This window comes from Puntigrus tetrazona, chromosome 23 (assembly GCF_018831695.1).
Source record: "Puntigrus tetrazona isolate hp1 chromosome 23, ASM1883169v1, whole genome shotgun sequence".
NCBI lineage: Eukaryota > Metazoa > Chordata > Actinopteri > Cypriniformes > Cyprinidae > Puntigrus > Puntigrus tetrazona.
The window spans coordinates 4,228,787-4,247,705 of record NC_056721.1 but is presented as its reverse complement, the minus strand read 5'-3'; the positions used below and the strand labels follow the sequence as shown (position 1 = coordinate 4,247,705).

General features: G+C 39.2%; 1 protein-coding gene across 1 annotated transcript in view; it reads left to right on the top strand.

The window, feature by feature from the left end:
* The first annotated feature begins 567 nt into the window (after nucleotides 1–567).
* The window catches only part of bmp7b (bone morphogenetic protein 7b), a 37,825-nt gene continuing 19,473 nt past the window's right edge, over nucleotides 568–18,919 (top strand). The window contains exon 1 of the mRNA XM_043224438.1: nucleotides 568–1,288. Coding sequence (XP_043080373.1) covers nucleotides 889–1,288 — 400 coding nt within the window. The 5' untranslated portion in view covers nucleotides 568–888. The remainder of the gene's footprint in view (nucleotides 1,289–18,919) is intronic.

The window sequence follows — 18,919 nt, the reverse complement described above, 5'->3', positions numbered from 1 at the left end:
GCGTGTAAATGGGTTTGGATATGTAAGAAATATAGTTGGTGTATATTTGGCGTGCATATAATACGCGGTTTTTTCACGTGCATATGTTACGCAGTTAGTTGGCGTGCAAATAATACAGTTTTTGCGTGCATTTGATAGAATACGCACGTACCCCACACACCAAATTTTACCCATAGCGTAGCATATACACGCCAAAGTGCCTTTTTGCGCATTAATGTTTGCGTGCTATTTCTACGCACATTCACTATATCGGGTACTCTGTTCAGACGTTTAGGTTGCTTATACACGTTTGAAACATGGGGTCAGACAAACCTCCCATAAATTAGCCTACAGCCAGCGTGAAACTAACGTTTTCTACTTGCTTCTGAGATGTTCCGATTGCAATCTCTACCCTCAGGTACGATCCCCAGCACGACAGATAATAACAGCAGCGTAATTCACTCTCCTTGACGTGCTGCGATATCTTTACACAGCGAGACGTGCGTCGTCGCCGCAGGTGCATTTCTGAAAACGCGCACCCACGAAGCGCGTAAAGCAGCCTCCACCCATCATTACAGCTCGGAGAGAAGCGTCTGCGGAGATAACCCCGCGCTCTCATACCTCCCACTCTCCGCTTTGTTAGCGGGGTTTACGCGTCTCCTCTTCGCTCCTCCTCCAGTTCGCCATCCGCACTCGGAGCTCTGCGCGTCTACAGGTTGCGCGTCTCCGGGATTGGTTTAAAACAAACGCAACAGGTTACAAGCGCGTCAATGAACCCGAGAGCTCTCCCGAGCGGGCGAAATGTGGGAGCAAAATAACTAATCAAACCAGCGTTAACGTTTCAGTCATCACCGTTCGGATTGGCTCGTTTGACGTAAGCGTGAACTGCTCTGCGCGAAAAAGTTCATCATGGTTTCGTTGCTGGATTTAAGCGCTCTCGTCCTGTCGCTCGTTTGGGGATATTGCGTGCTGGCGGACACGGTCTTTACAAACTTCACTCTGGACAACGAGGTCCACTCCAGTTTCATCCACCGGCGCTTGAAGAGCCAGGAGCGCCGGGAGATGCAGCGGGAGATCCTGTCAATCCTAGGGTTGCCGCACCGGCCGCGGCCGCACCTCCACGGCAAGCACAACGCCGCGCCGATGTTCATGCTGGATCTGTACAATGCCATGTCCACCGAGGGAGACGAGGAGGGTTTCTCGTACCCGTACAAGCCCGTCTTCACCACTCAGGGACCGCCGATCGCGACCCTACAGGACAACAACTTTCTGAACGACGCGGACATGGTCATGAGTTTTGTGAATCTAGGTAAGATGCACTGACAGTTCTGGGATGCCAAATGCCATATTTTATCCTGCCAAGCGAAACTGAGAGCAGCTATGATGCCAAAACTAATTTTAAATTTAAAAAGCACTCAGTGGAGATGTTTACACACAGGCTCTTGTTCGGTCATAATGTGTACTATTAAATAGTTATTCAATATTAATGGGGTTAATAGGTCAAAGATGCGCCTAAGATAATTTTGACTCAATGTCAATTTAATGAAATGTATTGCAAGGCGCTCTGAAATGCTTGATTCCCATTGGTCAACTCATCAGTCAAAAATCGTTGTTTATAAAACGGATACTTCTGGTCTGTGCTTCTGATTGGTCAGCTTGGCCATCCAGCTGTGTTATTTTCCACAAGATGTGATCCTGCCTGTGAAATCCAGGTTAAAATCTAATTATGAGATAACAGCCACCAAAGTTTGATTACAACAGTTAATTTCACTGTGGTTTAAATTTTTGGTTTTACTCAGGCAATATTAAAAATACCAAGGATACATTTTAACAGAACGTTTACAAAGGATCATTTTATGTAAAAAAATGACTCGGTCACATATATTGAAACAGCTTTGAGGCGATACACCTGTTCACAGATCCCAGCGTTTTATCCACCTTTTGTTAAGGCCCACTTCATAAATCTGCTTAATAAAACTAAAAAGCAAACATTTTGTGCCCGCAATTTTTTATATGCACTGAACGTTTGATAAAATCAGTCAGACCATGTTACGGTTATGATGGAAAATCACATCCTTGGGGTTTTATTCCCATTTTACCCTGTCACTGAGGACATTAAAATGTAGGAAAACAGCATATTTTGGGTCAAATTTGATTGATAGTTTTACAACTTCAAGCTGCATAACATGCGTGCTTTTTAGTGTTTGTTTAGATGTTCTCGAGAATGTCACAAAGTCCAAAAGCGCAACCGATGTGGTTTATTTTGGAAGACAAAGAGCGGCTGCAGCGCTTGGAAGTGAACCATCATTACGGGGATTGCATTTCTATTCTATCTGATAGTCAGTTCAAATAAAAGTCAAAAATCGGATTGATCCTCTGCCTCTTACATGTTTTGGCATCGACAGGAAAGACCTGCCACAGAAATCAGATAATAACAGGGCCGGGCGAATAATAACTGGCCTTAGAATGGGGATTTTTCCCCAGAGAGCCTTAGATGTTTTATTTGTTTCTGGGCCAAATAGCACGCATAGTTCTCTCCTTCATTGTTTGTTTGATTTTATTAGGCCACTTATCTGCGCAAAGTCTTAACCTTGGCGTGATTTCCAAGCCCCTAATGCTGGCGAACGCAAACCTGTATTTGCATTGTGTGTTTTGGGCAGTGATAATAAAGCGCCGTCGCATTCCCAAGCGTCTGCTGTCTCAGCGCCAGCTGTGTCCTCCGCTAATGTTCAGGTGTTCAGAGTTGGCTGTCTGGGAGCTCAACGGTCTCTTTATCTTCAGTTTTTTTTTTCCTCTGCAGTAATGATATCAGCTGACAGAGGCACAAGTGTTTTGTTAAGTGCAAAGTACGTCTCATGACTCGTTTGTCTAACTGCAGCGAGAAAAGCCCACGGGGCCGCTCGCGTATATTCTTGCATTCAAGAGCGACAACGGAATGACCCTTAACTATGGAAACCACAGTTTCCGCCAATAACATTTATCGTTGCTACTGTAAAACGGTGACGCGTAATATATACATGTCAGTTTGATTAATGCCTTTTCTTCGGCACCGTGGTGGCTATGCACGGTTCACTTTTGCATTATAAAAACAATAGCTGTAATAACTTAGGTATTTTGTAGGAACGCTCCCAGATCACCGTTCAAGCAGCTTTTAGTCATCCACCTTTACCTCCACCTAAAGTGTAATCGGTGACACCGCCTAACTTTGCCTGCCTTAATGTTTCATAAGTACCTGGCTTGTCTTATCAGCAGGCCTGTTAGTTTCCTCATTAAAGCGTCATCATCTGCACGCAAGCACAACACTGCCATGCAAAGTGTGATTTATTGTCCGATAAGAGCAATTATGTTGTTAAGGGTGTGATTTGTACCGCTGCTTATTGGGTTGGATGGTTAAGTGACGATCTGAATTCTTTCGAAGCTATAAAACCTTTATGACGTCTCAAACCTGTACGACTTTCTTTCTTCTGTGGACACAAAAGAGGATTTTTGGGCCGGTTTAGAGGTTCGGAAGGATGTGAGGGTCTGTATTTATTTAAATAACGATCAAGAATTACAAACATTTTTTTTTTCGTGAGCAGAAATGATTAATCTGAGAAAGGCTGTTTGTGTAAGTAAGCGTATGACTGCAGGGAGGGAGGTGACAGCGTTTCTTATTCTGAAATGTGTAATTATCCAGAGGACTGCTGTATTGTGCCTATTTTGGACAAGCACTGACACAGATGGATTTGACCACAGAGGCTCGCAGAATCAAGGGCCTCTCTCTCGTTCTGCCCCGCTTTCGCTCTTCCCGCCTGTTTTAAACGAAACAACCTGCTGTAGCTGCTCCATTCGACCGAACTGAAGTGCCGCAGCACACCTTTTATATTAAACACAGTGTCAACAGAGACTTTCCCCTTTGGCATTTTACAGGAAGAATGTGCAGATATGTGTATATATTTACTTAATTTTCACCGCGGTGGTTACGTAGTTGCTATATTGCATTAGGCCCGGAGAACACTGCATGGATGCCATACGATACGAGGGTTTTGCTTTCTTCACTGAATCTGCGATCCATAAACCTGACAGTTAATCATAACAAAGATGTTTTACATAAGCAAAATGAACACAAGGAAAACAAAAAGAGTTCACACAGGAACCACATGCGATCCAATAACATCTAAAGAGTTTTTAATGTTTACTGGAATATGATTTCCCCAAATCCCCTCAAATTATGAAATGCCCAATTATGTTTCCATTGGTTTTAAGAAGAAATGTATTATTTGAGCTATTTTTTTTAGCTTGTAGAGATCCTTTCAGTGAAGAAAAGCTCTTCTGTTGCAGATTTCAAAGTTGAATTCAGATATACCAATGTTTCGCTCAGAAAAACCTTCTTCCTGAACCATTTTCCTGAAGAAGAAAAAAAAAGATGTGGATTGTCTCATATAGTGTTTGATGATCTGTTTCATGGCTTTAAAACAATGAGAGCCCAATCTCTCAATTTGAGAACAGTTATGTATATATCCCATTTTCCAAGAGAAGGAAGTGTCTTTGCTTTTTTAGTACCAAGCAAGTCTGTATAATTGTACAATTGCCATCTTGTCTAATGAACTAGAACAAATTCAAATATTTTAGAGTTTGTTGTATTTGTGTCAATTTAACCAACACTCGATGTTCAAATTGGTCAAAATAATGGTTAAACTAGCTATTTATTTAAACTAGGTATTAAGTTTTGAGAAAAATGCGTTTTGGAAATTATTAAAACTTTTGAACACCATTGGTTTTCATACAAACAATAAAAAAAAAGCTGAAAAGTCAGGGAAAAAGAAGAAACCTTTTAGCGCTGCTTGTTATATTTTAAAATGTGAAATACATGCAAACTTATGAAATGTAAGACTTAAGAAATTTACTAGACACTGAGACCTTTTGAGTCGGAGATAAAAATATATATCTTTATATAGCTGATTTTCAAAGTAAAAAAATCTGTCAAAGGATGTTTTTAGCTGTGCATTTCAAGCATTGAAGTGTGAGAAACCCATTTTAAGGCTGAGGTACACTACACAACTTTTAAAATCTGAACAGGTTTTTAAAACATTAGACACTTACCGGCTGTAAATAGTGACAAAGGAAAACTAGGCATCATACACTACATGACTACAAACATGTCTGATAACCTCTCACTGGACAGAATCAAAGTCTGAAACAAAAAAAATCAAGAGTCTGTGACCATCACTACGTGATTTTCTGTGGAATCTGTGCGCGTCTGCCGAGTAGCTCTGACTTTCCTCAACTAGCGTCAACTTGTTCAGACTGTAAAATCGTGGGGAAAAATCACATAGTGTATTCCAGGGTTTGAGAATAAAGTACAAATAGTAAATATGGGTACACCAAGAACAAATCATGTAAGATACTATCCTCAGTTCAAATAGTCCCTACAAGCATTCATGACAAAAGCTCATTTTAGACATACACTATGTGGGTCAAACTGACCCCTAATACAATTGATAACAATTTATTTGCAGCATGTCGCATTTTTAACTGCGTGAGGACATGATGTGTGGCATGAGAGCAACATAGCAACAGAACATGAGAAGGGTCAGTTGCGACCGATGTTTTTGACAGACGCTTTTGAACTTTCCTCAAAGAGGGCTTTCAATCCAACAGGATGGTGAAGGTCTACGATTCTTATTTTTCTCTCAAGAAATTGATTCATGCAGTTAAAACCTAAATGAACAGACAATTTAAAACATATTTACTTCTTTTAAGCGCTCCTTTTAACACTAGGTCCTACCTACATATGCTATCTGAAGCTTTTTCAGCTTTTTAGACACGTACAACATTTTCAGACGAAGCGACCTAAGCATTTCTCATAAATAGTGAAAAGAAAGCGTACTCCTTGTGCCCTCCATCTGGATAACCTGTACTCCTTCCTCCTGAATGAAGCTGGGTGGCATTTGCTGCTTCTAAAATATTATGACAACACTCGTGGATCTGATTTCACAGATACTCCTCTAAAGCACGGCGGAGAGGTCTGCTGAACGGCCGGCTCTAAAGAAGCTTTGTTTGGCATGACCGGACCCTCTTCATTCCTACAAATGCTTCATAAAGCTGGGGCATAATTTACGACAGACGTGTAGGTGTCTCGCTGCTCCATGAGAACGAATCTTTGCGTCTGTCAAGATGAAGTGCGCTTCAATTCCAGCACAGGTGTGACTCACTAATACTGTTTGTAGTAGATCTGGAGGCAATGGCTTTGTACTTGAGTTCAGAGTTTTATAGAGCCATCTGTTTCTGAGCTATGTTATGTGTAGGATATAGTTTGCATAGATGTCATTCTGCCCTTTAAAGTGTCTTATTTTGTTAGTTTTAATGATAACAGAGATGTTCTCCCCGTGTGTAGACTAAGTGGGTGGGACCCCAGGACATTTAGTCTCTGAGTCACCTTAGTAAAAAGCCCAGCTGTGTAAATGGCTTACGGCATGTATGTAAAATGTAAATGCAACACGCCGCACGCAACACGAGTCAGCGCCGTGGAGGGTGTGTGAGCGCTCCAGGGATCTAGAGCATGCTTTTCAGTGTGTGAAATACAGACTTAAATAAAACCACATGAAGGAGGAATACTAGCTGAATGTTCAGGCTGCCCTTTTCCATATTATCAACCAGTTTTCAGACACTTAAAGGGTTAGTTCACCTCAAAATAAAAAAAATTCAGTCATTAATTACTCACCTTCATGTCGTTCCAAACCCGTAAGACCTTCATTCATCTTCAGAATACAAATGAAGATATTTATCGGAGAGCTATCTGATCCTTAGACAGAAACACAACTGAAACGATCCAGCTCCAGAAACTTAGTTAATACATCGGTAAAACATAATTAGATTTAATCAAAAACATCTTAATTTGTGTTCTGAAGATGAACAAAAATCTTACTGGAACGACATGAAGGTGAGTAGTTAATTTTGTCATTTTGAGGTCAACCGTCCCTTTAATTGCATGTCAACTGCAATTAAATTAAAATGTAGATTACATTTCTATTAAATGCTAATTTAATAGAGGAATTTAAAAGTGCTCATCTCGAAGGTTTCAGTCTTCTGTTGAGCACAAAAGAAGAAATGTTTTTAACCAAAGCAAAGTCAATTGAAGCCAATAATGGCTTTATATTTGTAATTACGCAATGATGACTTTGCACTTTAATATGTCACATTTTATATTAGGCGGCTTTAACTGTGATGTACTTACATGAAAAATAAGTACAGTGTACTTACTGTGTTCATATTGTAATGTAAAACACTCCTGCTGCTATTGAAGTGGATAGGGCTAAGGATAGGGACAGGGTTGGTGGTATGGGTAGGTTCAAGGGTGAGTTATGATGTAAGGGAAGGGTCAGCAGTGTAATTATACATGAATGAAAACATGTATGTACACAATAAGTGCATTGTAACAAATTATTAATTGAAATGTAATCACATAGAACTTATAGGAGGATATAGGAGGCCAATGTAAAGTGGGACCAGATATTAAATAATGATCATGTTCCTTAAGGCTTTGTACATTTCCTAACATAAATATATATATAAACATAACTTTTTAAAACAAAATTTTCAGATGGTTTTCAGAACTGACCTATACTTTGAAGATTTGAATTGAACCGGTGCACATTCAGTACCATTAAGCACACTACTTTTTCAGACGAGTAGGGCAGATATCAAGGTCTTTAATTGAGTCAGACCACTTTGTGGTTCCTTTCTTCCAGAGTTACATTTTTAGGTGAGATGTCCCCATCTTAGCATGTCAGGACACATACAAACATATTCAAAGAGAGACCTATAATTCTGGACGCTACAAGATTCATTCACTATATTTACCTTATGTGGGAACTGAGCAGCAAAAAGCCACGAGTATGAGGAACTGGAGGAAAAAGATGTGGCAAAAATGTGTGGTAGAGCTAAACGCACGAGGTGCCTTTGATTGAAATACAAGACTGGGTGGAGGAGGGACTTGCTGTGGAGTCATTTGATATTCTTTGTTTCTTCCTATCTTGTGACAGCCCATATTCTGCTCTTCATCTATGTGGATAGTGACAGACAACACTTTATTTTTGCGCAGGGTCACTAAAATACCAGCATATATATATATATACATATATATAACAGCTTCTACTGATTCTGAATCCAGGTGCATTTGAGCAGTTCAGTCCACAGCAGACAGGATCCGGTCTATTACGAGTGAGACGTCTCTCTGTGAGCGCTCAGACCTCAGCAGTCTAAGAGCGAGACGTCTGACCTGTCCCGACCCCTGCCGTGAGCTCAGGCTCACCCCAACACTTTCCACACGCCGCTCTGAGAGGAAACGGCCTGTCTGCTACCTGCCATGAGAGAGAGACGTCATTACCCCATCAATTCTTTTATGGGTCTGTTTTCCGTCTCTCAGCCTCGCTAATGCGCTATTGAGAGCATTAGTCACAGCTCGCTCTCATGCGATCCTCTGGCTAGCATGTGAGTGGAATCTCTGATAGATAGATAGATGAGAGACTAAATACCACACGTTTGCGGGGCTTCTTAGTTATTACGCCTCTAATTGATTCCTGTTCTTGTAATAGGTCACGTTTACATCACGGTCTCTAGAGGATTCATAAAAATTAAACTGCGCTCCTGGCATCATGAGACACACATCTGAATAAAGGTGAATGACCTTGTGTGTGTTAGCATTAATACTTAGCAGATGTTGAGAGGAAACAGACAATGGTGATTAAGAAATAGTCATTTATTGAAATAGCGCTTTATATTGCTCTTTGTTTAATAGCTGATTCAAAGTCACATCAAAATAACTGCCTCAATAGCAAAAGTGCCTTATATTATAATACTATTACTAAATATTAAGTATCTGTAAACAAAAACAAAAAGTATGCAATGCAATTAAAAGAAAAAAACACTTTGAATGTCATATGGTGTGAACAAAAATCAGAAGTAAAAAATCATCAAGTATTTCCCCTTATTATTAAAGTTTTTGTTAACATTATTATTATTATGATTATTATGATTGTTATTATTATGATTATTATTAATAATAATAAATATTATTTTTTTATGTTTTGAACATTTTTAAACATATATAATACATGACTAATTCATAAATTGTTGAGGAGTGGACAAAACTAACTAAACATAAAAAAATAATATTTTAATTTTTTTTAAGAAACTTAAACATCTGGTCTTCATGAAATAAAGGCAATCTCTATAAACTAATTTCATGTTTTAGTTTTTTCTTATGGTTTGACCTTTATCATTATTATTATTACTATATAAAAATAAAATATTATAACTACTTAACCAGGTGGGTTTGTTTTATTCTTTTATTTAGGTATTTTCTTTATCTTATTAACTATTTTACATTACACCCTAAAATAACACACACCTAAGAGATGTATTTGTAATGTTGGGACTGAGATAACCAAGTTGGAGCTTTATTTACAGAAGTGGTAGCAAAAAAGTAGTATCCGTGCAAGGCAAAAGAGCATAATCCCATCAGCAAGCGAGGGTCAGGGCAGGCAGCAAACAATCAAGAAACTAGGAACAGTCCAGGGTCAAAACAATAGGAAACACAGAACTAAGAACACAGAAATGGCTAAGCGATAATCAGCTCCAAAAACCAGGTGAGAGCATCTTTTATACTAAACAAAGGGGAACGCAAAATCAATGACAAAAATCAACCAATCAGAATATGACACATTTACACTCACGGAGCATCAGGTCGGAGCAGGCAGAGATGAGGGGTTTCCACAGGCGCTGAGTGATATCCCCGTGTCTGTGTTTGTATATGTATATATATATATATATATATATATATATATATATATATATATATCAGATATATATCAGTGAGCCTCTCGTTAGTGCACAAACTCTGTGTAATCCACATGAACATTGCTTTCCGTCTCCACACACACAGATCTCTTCGGACATTCAAGCTCATGGCTGGCAGTCAGTAATGTTTTATAGCAGCTAGGTAATAAGGAGCTTAGTTGTGGAAGCATGATGTAATAGGTAAATTTGTTAGGATTAGCAACGTGTTGTCATTAAAAGGCGTCTGACTCAGCGCACATTCACAAGAGAACACATCACACCATTGTTTTGCTGTTTTTATATGGTGTGTTCGCGTTTTGGAGGAATGAACGTGCATCATTTGTTCTGGACTATTAACAATCTCTGTCATAGAAAATAAATGACGGCCCATTCAGGAGGGATTGTAGGCCTTAGTCCCGAAGTGATCCTGAGCCGATGTGGCATAGAGAGATGTCACGAGTCTGAATCTCACTCAAATGAACCGATTAAAGCTGTTTCATCTTCATGCTGATTTCAACTCATTATCTTACGTGGAGCACAAAAGGAGAATGTCTGAGCTTCTCCTTTCCACGGAATGATTTGCTTGTATTTCTTCTGTGATGCTTTTATTGTGCGTATTTTTTTCTTTTTTAGAGCTCAGCAGATAATTCGCTAAAGGTTTCATTTTGTGTCCTACAGCAGGTTTTGGGATATCATGAGGGTGAGTAAATGAAGACAGAAGTCTTATTTACAGGTGTCTTCCTCGGTTTATCATCCAAACTTTAAAAAGATAGGGAAAAAAAGACATGCGAATGTCTTTATGTCTTTGTTTGCTTTCTTCGCACACAAAAACTATTTTTGCAGCTTAATAGCAGTACACATGGACTTTTTAATGATGCTCTCAGATTTGATCAAAAATATCTTAATTTGTCTTCTGAACACGAGTGTTTATCTTTGCAATGGGATGACAAGGGTGAGCAATTAATGACGGAATTTTGTCATTAACATTAAATGACATTATTTCCATAATAAGTACTTAAAAAAAAAGAGAAAGTATGTTAAAGTGTACTCACTTGTCTCAAGGGAAGGGTTGCATGTTTGAATCAGTTGTGTGACGAAAAGCAAAGATTCAAGACTAACAGATCCATATTTAGTTCAATATTTGCCTGTGTGTCGAGACAAACCACCGACACTGAAATGTAGGACACTTTCAGCACAGAATCACGTGGGACCATTTATATGAGATCTCCCAGTTTTCCACTTAAAAGGATTACAAATGTTGTTAACCCAAGACGCAACTGTAAAGCGCATCACTGTTACATCAGGCCAGTCGGACACGTCCCGTCTACTCTCACAAACCTTCAGAGAAACGATTGAAGCTCCGCGTGAGATGGCCAGGGAAGCAATAGCTGTTGTTGCTAACTGCTAAGTGTCTTTCTTTCTAATCCCTTTCTCCTTTGTGCCTCTTTTCCGTGTCTTTCTGTCGTTCCTCCGTCTCTGGGTCTGTGGAAGGGCCTTCCTAGCATTCCTGCTCTCAGCGGGCTGCCAGAGGTTAATACAGATGTTTCTGTGCATCTGCTGGCCAAAGCAGCTGTGCGGGGAACTTTATCTGCTCAAAGTCCAAACACGCGCACACACTTACCCCCCACCTCCTTCTGTCCTTGTTTCCTCACACAAACACACACGCTCTAATTTGCAGCACTCTTTTCTAAGCGCGCGAACTGTAGGTCTAGACTTAGCCTGCGTTTGCCGCTTGGTGCAATGGACAAGTCTCGGAAGCTATAACAAAGAACAGAGCGAGTGAGAGGAAGATTAGCTCTTATTAGGAGAAAGTCTTTCCCATCGGCCCGCTTGGCACCAAATAAAAGGGACGTTTTCGACGGAATTAGTTTCCTCTTGTCGAGTTTGATTAGTACTCTTGCCTTGACACGCCGTCTTGTGTAACCGAAGCGTTACTTTTCTACCCCTTGAGAATGATAATCGCTGCTTTTTTTATTGAATGCATTTCTTTTGGTTTCGTTTCGTCGCTTTTCTTCGCGAGTATAAAAAAAGCACGACCTGCCTGTTTGTTGTTGGTCCGAGAGCAGTTTTTTTTTCTCGGCCCTCACACGGCTCCGGAGCAACAACGTTGTGTAACATTGTTACAGAGAAGCAGGCCGCAGATCTCGCTGTGCTGGGAAATATCAGAAAAAGCACAACAAAAGATTCCTCAGCTGTTTTCTTTAGTTCAATTGACACGATATAAAAAAAGGAGAGGAAGAATGTGGAGAGCAACCGAGAGGGATATCGGTGCTTTGGTGGCAGTTGTGAAATTCCTTGCTCTATCACCCTCATGTCATTACGATGTTAAAATAATAAAATAGAACGGAATGCTAGAATACGGAAATAGGAATCAAACAAACGGAACATTACTTTGTAACTGAGTATGCATTTTTATATATTAACACGTTTTGCAATGGCTGTTATTTAAATAGCGTTAAAGTTCATCATGCCTGGGTGAACCATAATATCCATAAAATCACAATATAATTTTTTTATGAATTACTTGGAAGGCCATTAACACAAAGAGAAACAAACATGCTTTTGGTTTAGAACTATGAGCTAAAAAGTCAAAATCATGAGATACATAATAAAGACAAAAAATAAATAAAATAAAAAATGTCAAAATTATAGAAAACGTTGAAATTAAGATACCAGAATCATGCAACAATCAATCAAATTTCCTGACATAAAAAGCCGTATTTATGACAAAATGTTTGCCTCGTAACAATGTAACTTTTAATAATTTTAATGTATTTTACTTTTTGTCAAAACTTTAATTAGCATCACAATACAGATTATTTACTCTCATCATTCCCCCATAATTTACATTTTTTAAACCATAATATTAACTTTTTTTCATGATCATTATCTCATTTATACTTTTTATCTTAGCCATATGGATTATCAGCCAAAGCGTGCTTTTTCAATGTGGTAGAAAATGAGCTTCCATACATTTGGTTTCATAATAATTCATTTGAATATTTTTCAATTGTAATTTGATTTAATATTTGATTTATAATGTAATTCTGATTTGAGTAAAGAATGCTGCAAGAGCACAAAATGTACCTTTTACATAGATGTATATATATATATTTGGCTCGACATGGGATGCTTTAGTTTCCAAACAGTACTCGTAGGCTGAAGACTCTCTCAACGCTGTAGAGAGTCCAGAAGATGGCTAAAACCCAGCCAGTGACCCATTAACTGATCACAGGCATTTCAAAGAATAAACTCACTCACACACACACACACACACACACACACACACACACACTCACACACACTCACACACTCACACACACACACACTCTCATACATAACTCTTGGACTCTTCACAGCTGAGAGGAGCAGAGAGCCAGAGATAAAGGATGTATTAGTAGCACTGTTTGTGCTCAGATGCCTGGCTCCTTGAACCGATGCCAAACCAAACCCAGAGATCTGCACTTCATTTAGAAGAATTAACTTTTTACAATAAAGAAAAGACTTCCACAAAGAGAACCTTTGTTATGCTATCAACGGCAAAACACAAGAAAAGATCATTTATTTCAGGGGGGTAAAAAAAAAAGCCTGAGTGACATTTTTAAAGCAGAACGTGTGTGTATTTGCATGTACTCCTGCGTGTGTGTGTGTGTGTGTGTGTGTGTAAACAGAATCTTTTTGCACACAGAACCCCGTAGTGCATCACTGGACGTTAGCGCATGCTAATGAGCCAAATAAAACCCATTACTTTGAGGCTAAGCAATAACTGCAAACCATCGTTTATGAGGACCTGAAATGTGTGTCAAATTAGTCTGAAAAATGAAAACGGCAAATATTACATCAGTTTATTTAGGAAATGCTTAAACCGCAGGCAGCTTGGAGCTGAACGGGATTCTTTCATTAATTCCCTAAGAGTTTCTGGATCTAATTAAACTAAATAAACAACAGTGCAGCAGTACAACGCAAACAGACTGTGATGTGTGTGATGGGGCCTTTGCTAATGCGCTTTGTGGTTTATATTGCGTTTCTTTGCAGCTTACGTTATTCTGTACGTGTGCATATTAATGTATTGCTGGTCTTCAGGCGATGTTTTGTTCTCAGAAGCACCTGCCGGTCTATAGCGTGTAATTACGTTGCTGTTTATTCGTCCAGAGCTTGATCTGAAGGACTAAAGCGATTTCATTGGCTACGGCATGAATGTTCTTTATAATATCGAAGCGCCCCTACTATGGTTAATAAAATGATGATATATTGGTTTTGGGCATCCACAACAACAGGTTGACCTCCATGCAAGGACAAGGTTTTTTTTTTGTCTTATAATATGCATTTATTTTTACTCTTTGTACTCAAAGATTCGCTCAACGATTCATTTTTCCAAACCCCTCCTTTGAGTGACTCTAATCTGCGGTGATTGGTCGATTGGTCTCGCACTCCGTTGATGATATACCTGTCTATCAGTCAATAAGTGTTACCTTATATCTATTATAATTATTTACAAGCTAATGAGACAAAATCAGTGCATCCCCAGTCTGAAGACCCTCACTGATTACAATTTGAAACCCAATTGGTTAAATGAGATTTGGGATCAACAATGAGTTTAGCGCCAGAGTCTAACATACAGCTCTGCAAGAGGGACCAACAAGAGCAGGTGATGTAACATGGATCGTGTCGAGGTCTGAAGTACAGTGAAGCTGAGAAAGAAGGAGTTTTCAGGCGTCCTGCCGAGAAGAGGATGAACAGCGGTTGGGGCGGCGGGTGTGAAGCGGGTGACAGGCGTTAGTACTAATCTGTTGTGTCACCCGGCCTCTCCTCTCATCCTGCCTCAGAGGTGTCAACCTCCTGAAACCTGTCACACTTTGACAAGGAGCTTTTTTGACCCTCGTACTCCGTGGCCCACGGTTCTTTGCTACAAATAAACCGCTCTCTTGTTCATTCTTAATGTTTTTTGGAAACCTCTAATGCTCACAAAGGCTGCCTTTATTTGATCAAAATACAGTCAAATGAAATAACTGCTTTTAGCGTAAATATATTTTAAAATGTATTTAAAATGTATTTTATTTAATTTGTAGTTATCACAAAATTCTTCAGAAATCATTCTAGTATGCTAGACTTGCTATTGAAAAATGACTCTTTAGTATCTATTTTTAAGAGAGTTGTAATGTTTTTGTGAAAAATTTTGATTAAAAGAAAGTTTATTTGAAATAGAAATATTTTGTAACATTATACATATTTTTACTAGACCTTTTGACCAGTTTGAAGCATCCTTGCTAAACAAAAGCATTCCTTTTTTATAATGTCTTACCAAAATGATAAGAATGATAAGCTCGCATTTTTTTTCTTCATCAGAACAGATTTGGAGAAATGTAACACATCACCTGCTCATCAATGAATCCTGTGCAGCGAATGGGTGCCGTCAGAATGAGAGCGCAAACAGCTGATAAAAGCATTAAAATAATGCACAAGTAATCCTCCAATTCCATCAAAAGTCCATCAATTAAAAGCTTGCGAAGCGAAAAGCTGAAACGAAAAAAATACTCATTGTTAACTGTCATTTCTGGCCAAAATCCATAAAAAGTCCATAATCCATAATAATGCTTCATGCAGTAAAAATACGAACATCTTTTGTTGTCCTGTTGTCTGTTTGTTTAGAAATGTTTTGGACTTGTGTACAGCGTTTGATCTGTGCATATTTCTCTTCTGATTCAAACAACTTTATAAAGCAATACTAGAGGTCTTGTATTTTAGCGAGCTTGAAATTTTAAAAAAGTGGTAACTATGAAGCTGCTTCTTACAGACAAACAGTTTTTCACTTCTAAAGATGGTGGTGTTGATTACGTGTGGATTATTGTGATGTTTTTATAAGCCGTTTGAACTCTCATTCCCGACGGCACCCATTCACTGCAGAGCGTCCGTTAGTGACCAAGCGGTTGTGTGAGATGGCTAAATTTGTCCAAATCTGTTCTGAAGTCATCTCCATCTTGGATGGCCTGAGAGCTAGTAATCTTTCAGCATATTTAAATTTCTGTTTACACCATTCTTGTAATATATTATGGGTGAAAAGTGAACGAAAATGTTTCGAAAGAGCATCTTTAAAAAGTAGCCGAACAATATGAGGACACAGAATGGATGTGAAATACGGGGTGTTGTCGGGTGATCAGGAGGATGTTGGTGAGCTGTTTGGTGTAGGTTGCAAGTGATGAAGAGTGACATCATCTCTGTGGTTATTCTGTGTGTGTGTGTGTGTGTGTGTGTGTGTGTGTATCAAGAGCAGCTGCGCTCAGTTTAAATGTGAGAGGTCCGCTCGTAATCCCACAACTAAACAGGGTGTGCGTGTGTGTGTGGAGGAAGTGCTCGGTGAGATGCTCAACATCTCCAGTGCTTCTTTCCTGTGGCCAGCACATGTTAGAGACTAAGCGCCTGCCAAACTGAGCCCTTTAGAATGGCTTATTACGGCAGACAAAAAACACAGACAGGAAATGTACCTCATACTTTATAAAACACAAACAATTTAGCGACAGTAATTGAATTAAAAAACAAACGAGGGGAATGTAAGTCTGTGCATGAGAAAGAGACAAAAGGAATTAGAAAGACACGAGGGATAAATAATGCGTGTTTTCATTTGTCTACGTTTGACGGTGTGTTTCCAATTAGAGGTCACATTCATCTCATAATGGCTGTGCGCGAACACACACACACACACACACACACACACACACACACATGAATCTGTGGGTTTTGGTTTGGCTGTATTGATGTGGTTCAATGGAGGAAGGAAAGCTTGATTTCTATAGTAATTAAATGCAGCACATTACAGGAAAATTAAATTTGTAACATAAAACAAAAAGAAAATGTTTTCTGTTACAGATATTCTCTTCAGTAAAAAAAAAGAATGAAAGTCATTGCAAACTATGAACGTGTATATACTACGTTCACATCCTGTTTCAGTTCCAGTGGTCAGATTTGATTGGTTGAGCCCGTTCCAGGCCTGCTGTTCATTGGTGCATTAGTCCGGGGGATTTTGACTAGCTCTTTTTGCAGGTTCTATACATCAACACACCGGTAGCGGTGACAATAGATAATAATAATAATAATAATAATAATAATAATGAATCACTGAATCATTCATGCCAACACACTGATTCATTCAGGAAAGAAGCAGCAATATTGTTTACTCTGAGGTGGATTATTTGATTCTTCTTGGACTTTGGTTTTGCAAAGAAAAAAGTTAACGCAACTGACAGTGTCATATCTAAAATGTACGTTTTTGAGTATTATCTTATTGTATGTTGAACTGTTGTATAAAATCTGTTTTACACTAACAGTTATGCTGTTTGACACGACTTTTGTTTTATTGTTTTATATTCTAAATGTATTTTGTGATATAATATAGTAATATAATTAATAAAAAGTAGAAAAGAAGAAGGTACTGGACAGTTTGATTGGAAGTTACCTGCTAAAACAGAACAATCAGTACGGAAAGTTCCTTTATGTTAATACAGTAATTGATATAAATAAAAATTATAGATACACTGTTTATACGTTTTCCAAAAATTAGGTGGTTATCAAACAGTTATTTACCATGTGAACTTGTCTAATCAGAGCCAGGCTAAATTATGCCTAATCACCTCAGCCACTAGTATGACAGTATATACAGTTACTATGTCTGTGTACATGCAATTCATGCCACCTATGAGCAGCAATAAACGCTCCGCGTAAATTCACCTAAATGCCACTTCAAAAGCGCTTCAGTGTCACTATTGCATTGTACTTTTGGCTATAGTTGGGAGAAAAACTGTAGCATTGTTTGTTTTTTGATACAATGCGTGGGATATTAAAGCCCCGTTCACACCAAGAACGGTAACACACACTCGTCTGCCGTTTTAAATTGTCGAGTCTGTGACAGCAGCAGATTTATTCTATGGGTTTCGGTTACGTTTTAATATTGAGAGTGATTATTAGAACTATCTTTATCGGTATCTTTATAGTTGTCATGCTTGTTGTGGACAGGTCTTTACATCGCAAAGGTTGCACAGAAGCACTTCTGAAGTGGAATTTAGGTGTCTGTTTACAGTTTGTTTAAAGCTTCTACTTTACACAGCAAAAAATGTAAAATGTATGCTAGGTGCTGAAGTGGGTCAGAGCAGGCATAATTCAGTGTGGCTTTAATCCAGCATTGCGTCTTAAAGGGATAGTTCACCCAGAAAGTTGGTGTTTACCAACAAGATTTAGGTAACTTTGTTTTATTTTTGGGTGAACTGTCCCTTTAACACTGAATTTTGTGCAGGCACAGAGAAGCTAAAGAAGCGTTAGTAAAATAAACAGTTGTAACCGTAGTCTCCTCGTTCCAGTCCAAAGAGCACCGAAAAATCGATAAATCACAGCTTTTTTAAATTTATGACTACCGCTGACATTTACAATGACAGAATAATGAAACCATATCTACAACTATTACTTTTACAGAACTACGCAGGACTTTTACAGTTCTCCTTGGGTATGAAACGTATAACTGTTGTAGGTAAGGAGCACATGCGCTCAATCTGCAGAGCTCCAGGTGGGCGACAGGTTCAGCAGGCCCGCGGGGTCACCATCATTACCTCGCACGGGAACGCTGCGTATGCTGCGCACGTGTGTGTCTGCAGAAGCAGGAGCGAAGCGGGCCATGAGCGCTAATGGGATTGTTTGTGTGTTTGCGTGTATTGGGATGAAAAGGAAAAGCAGTGGAAACGGGCAGCTGTTCAGATGCCTGTGGATCGAGTTTCCCTAGCTGCTCATATAAATGCTGTCTCTCTCTCTCTCTCTCTTTCAGTAATGTTTGTTTAACACAGGTAGGGCGAACATGCCGTTAGCCACTTGTTTCCTTCCAGAGGAAGTCGTAAATGTGCCCGCTTGGGTTTAACTGCGCCCGGCCCCGCTGCTAATGACTGCCATATATGTGTAGTGGAAGAGAGATAGAGAAAGAGATGGAAATGCAGGGATGATAAACACGAAGAGGTGATGTTCTGGAAGCCGCTGCCATCACGGAAAGGTGAGGAGATTATTCACAGGGATTTGTTTTGGTCTCCTTCCAGAAACAACATGAGGTTTCAAACCAGTTTCTCATCCTGACTTTTTACCTTGTCTA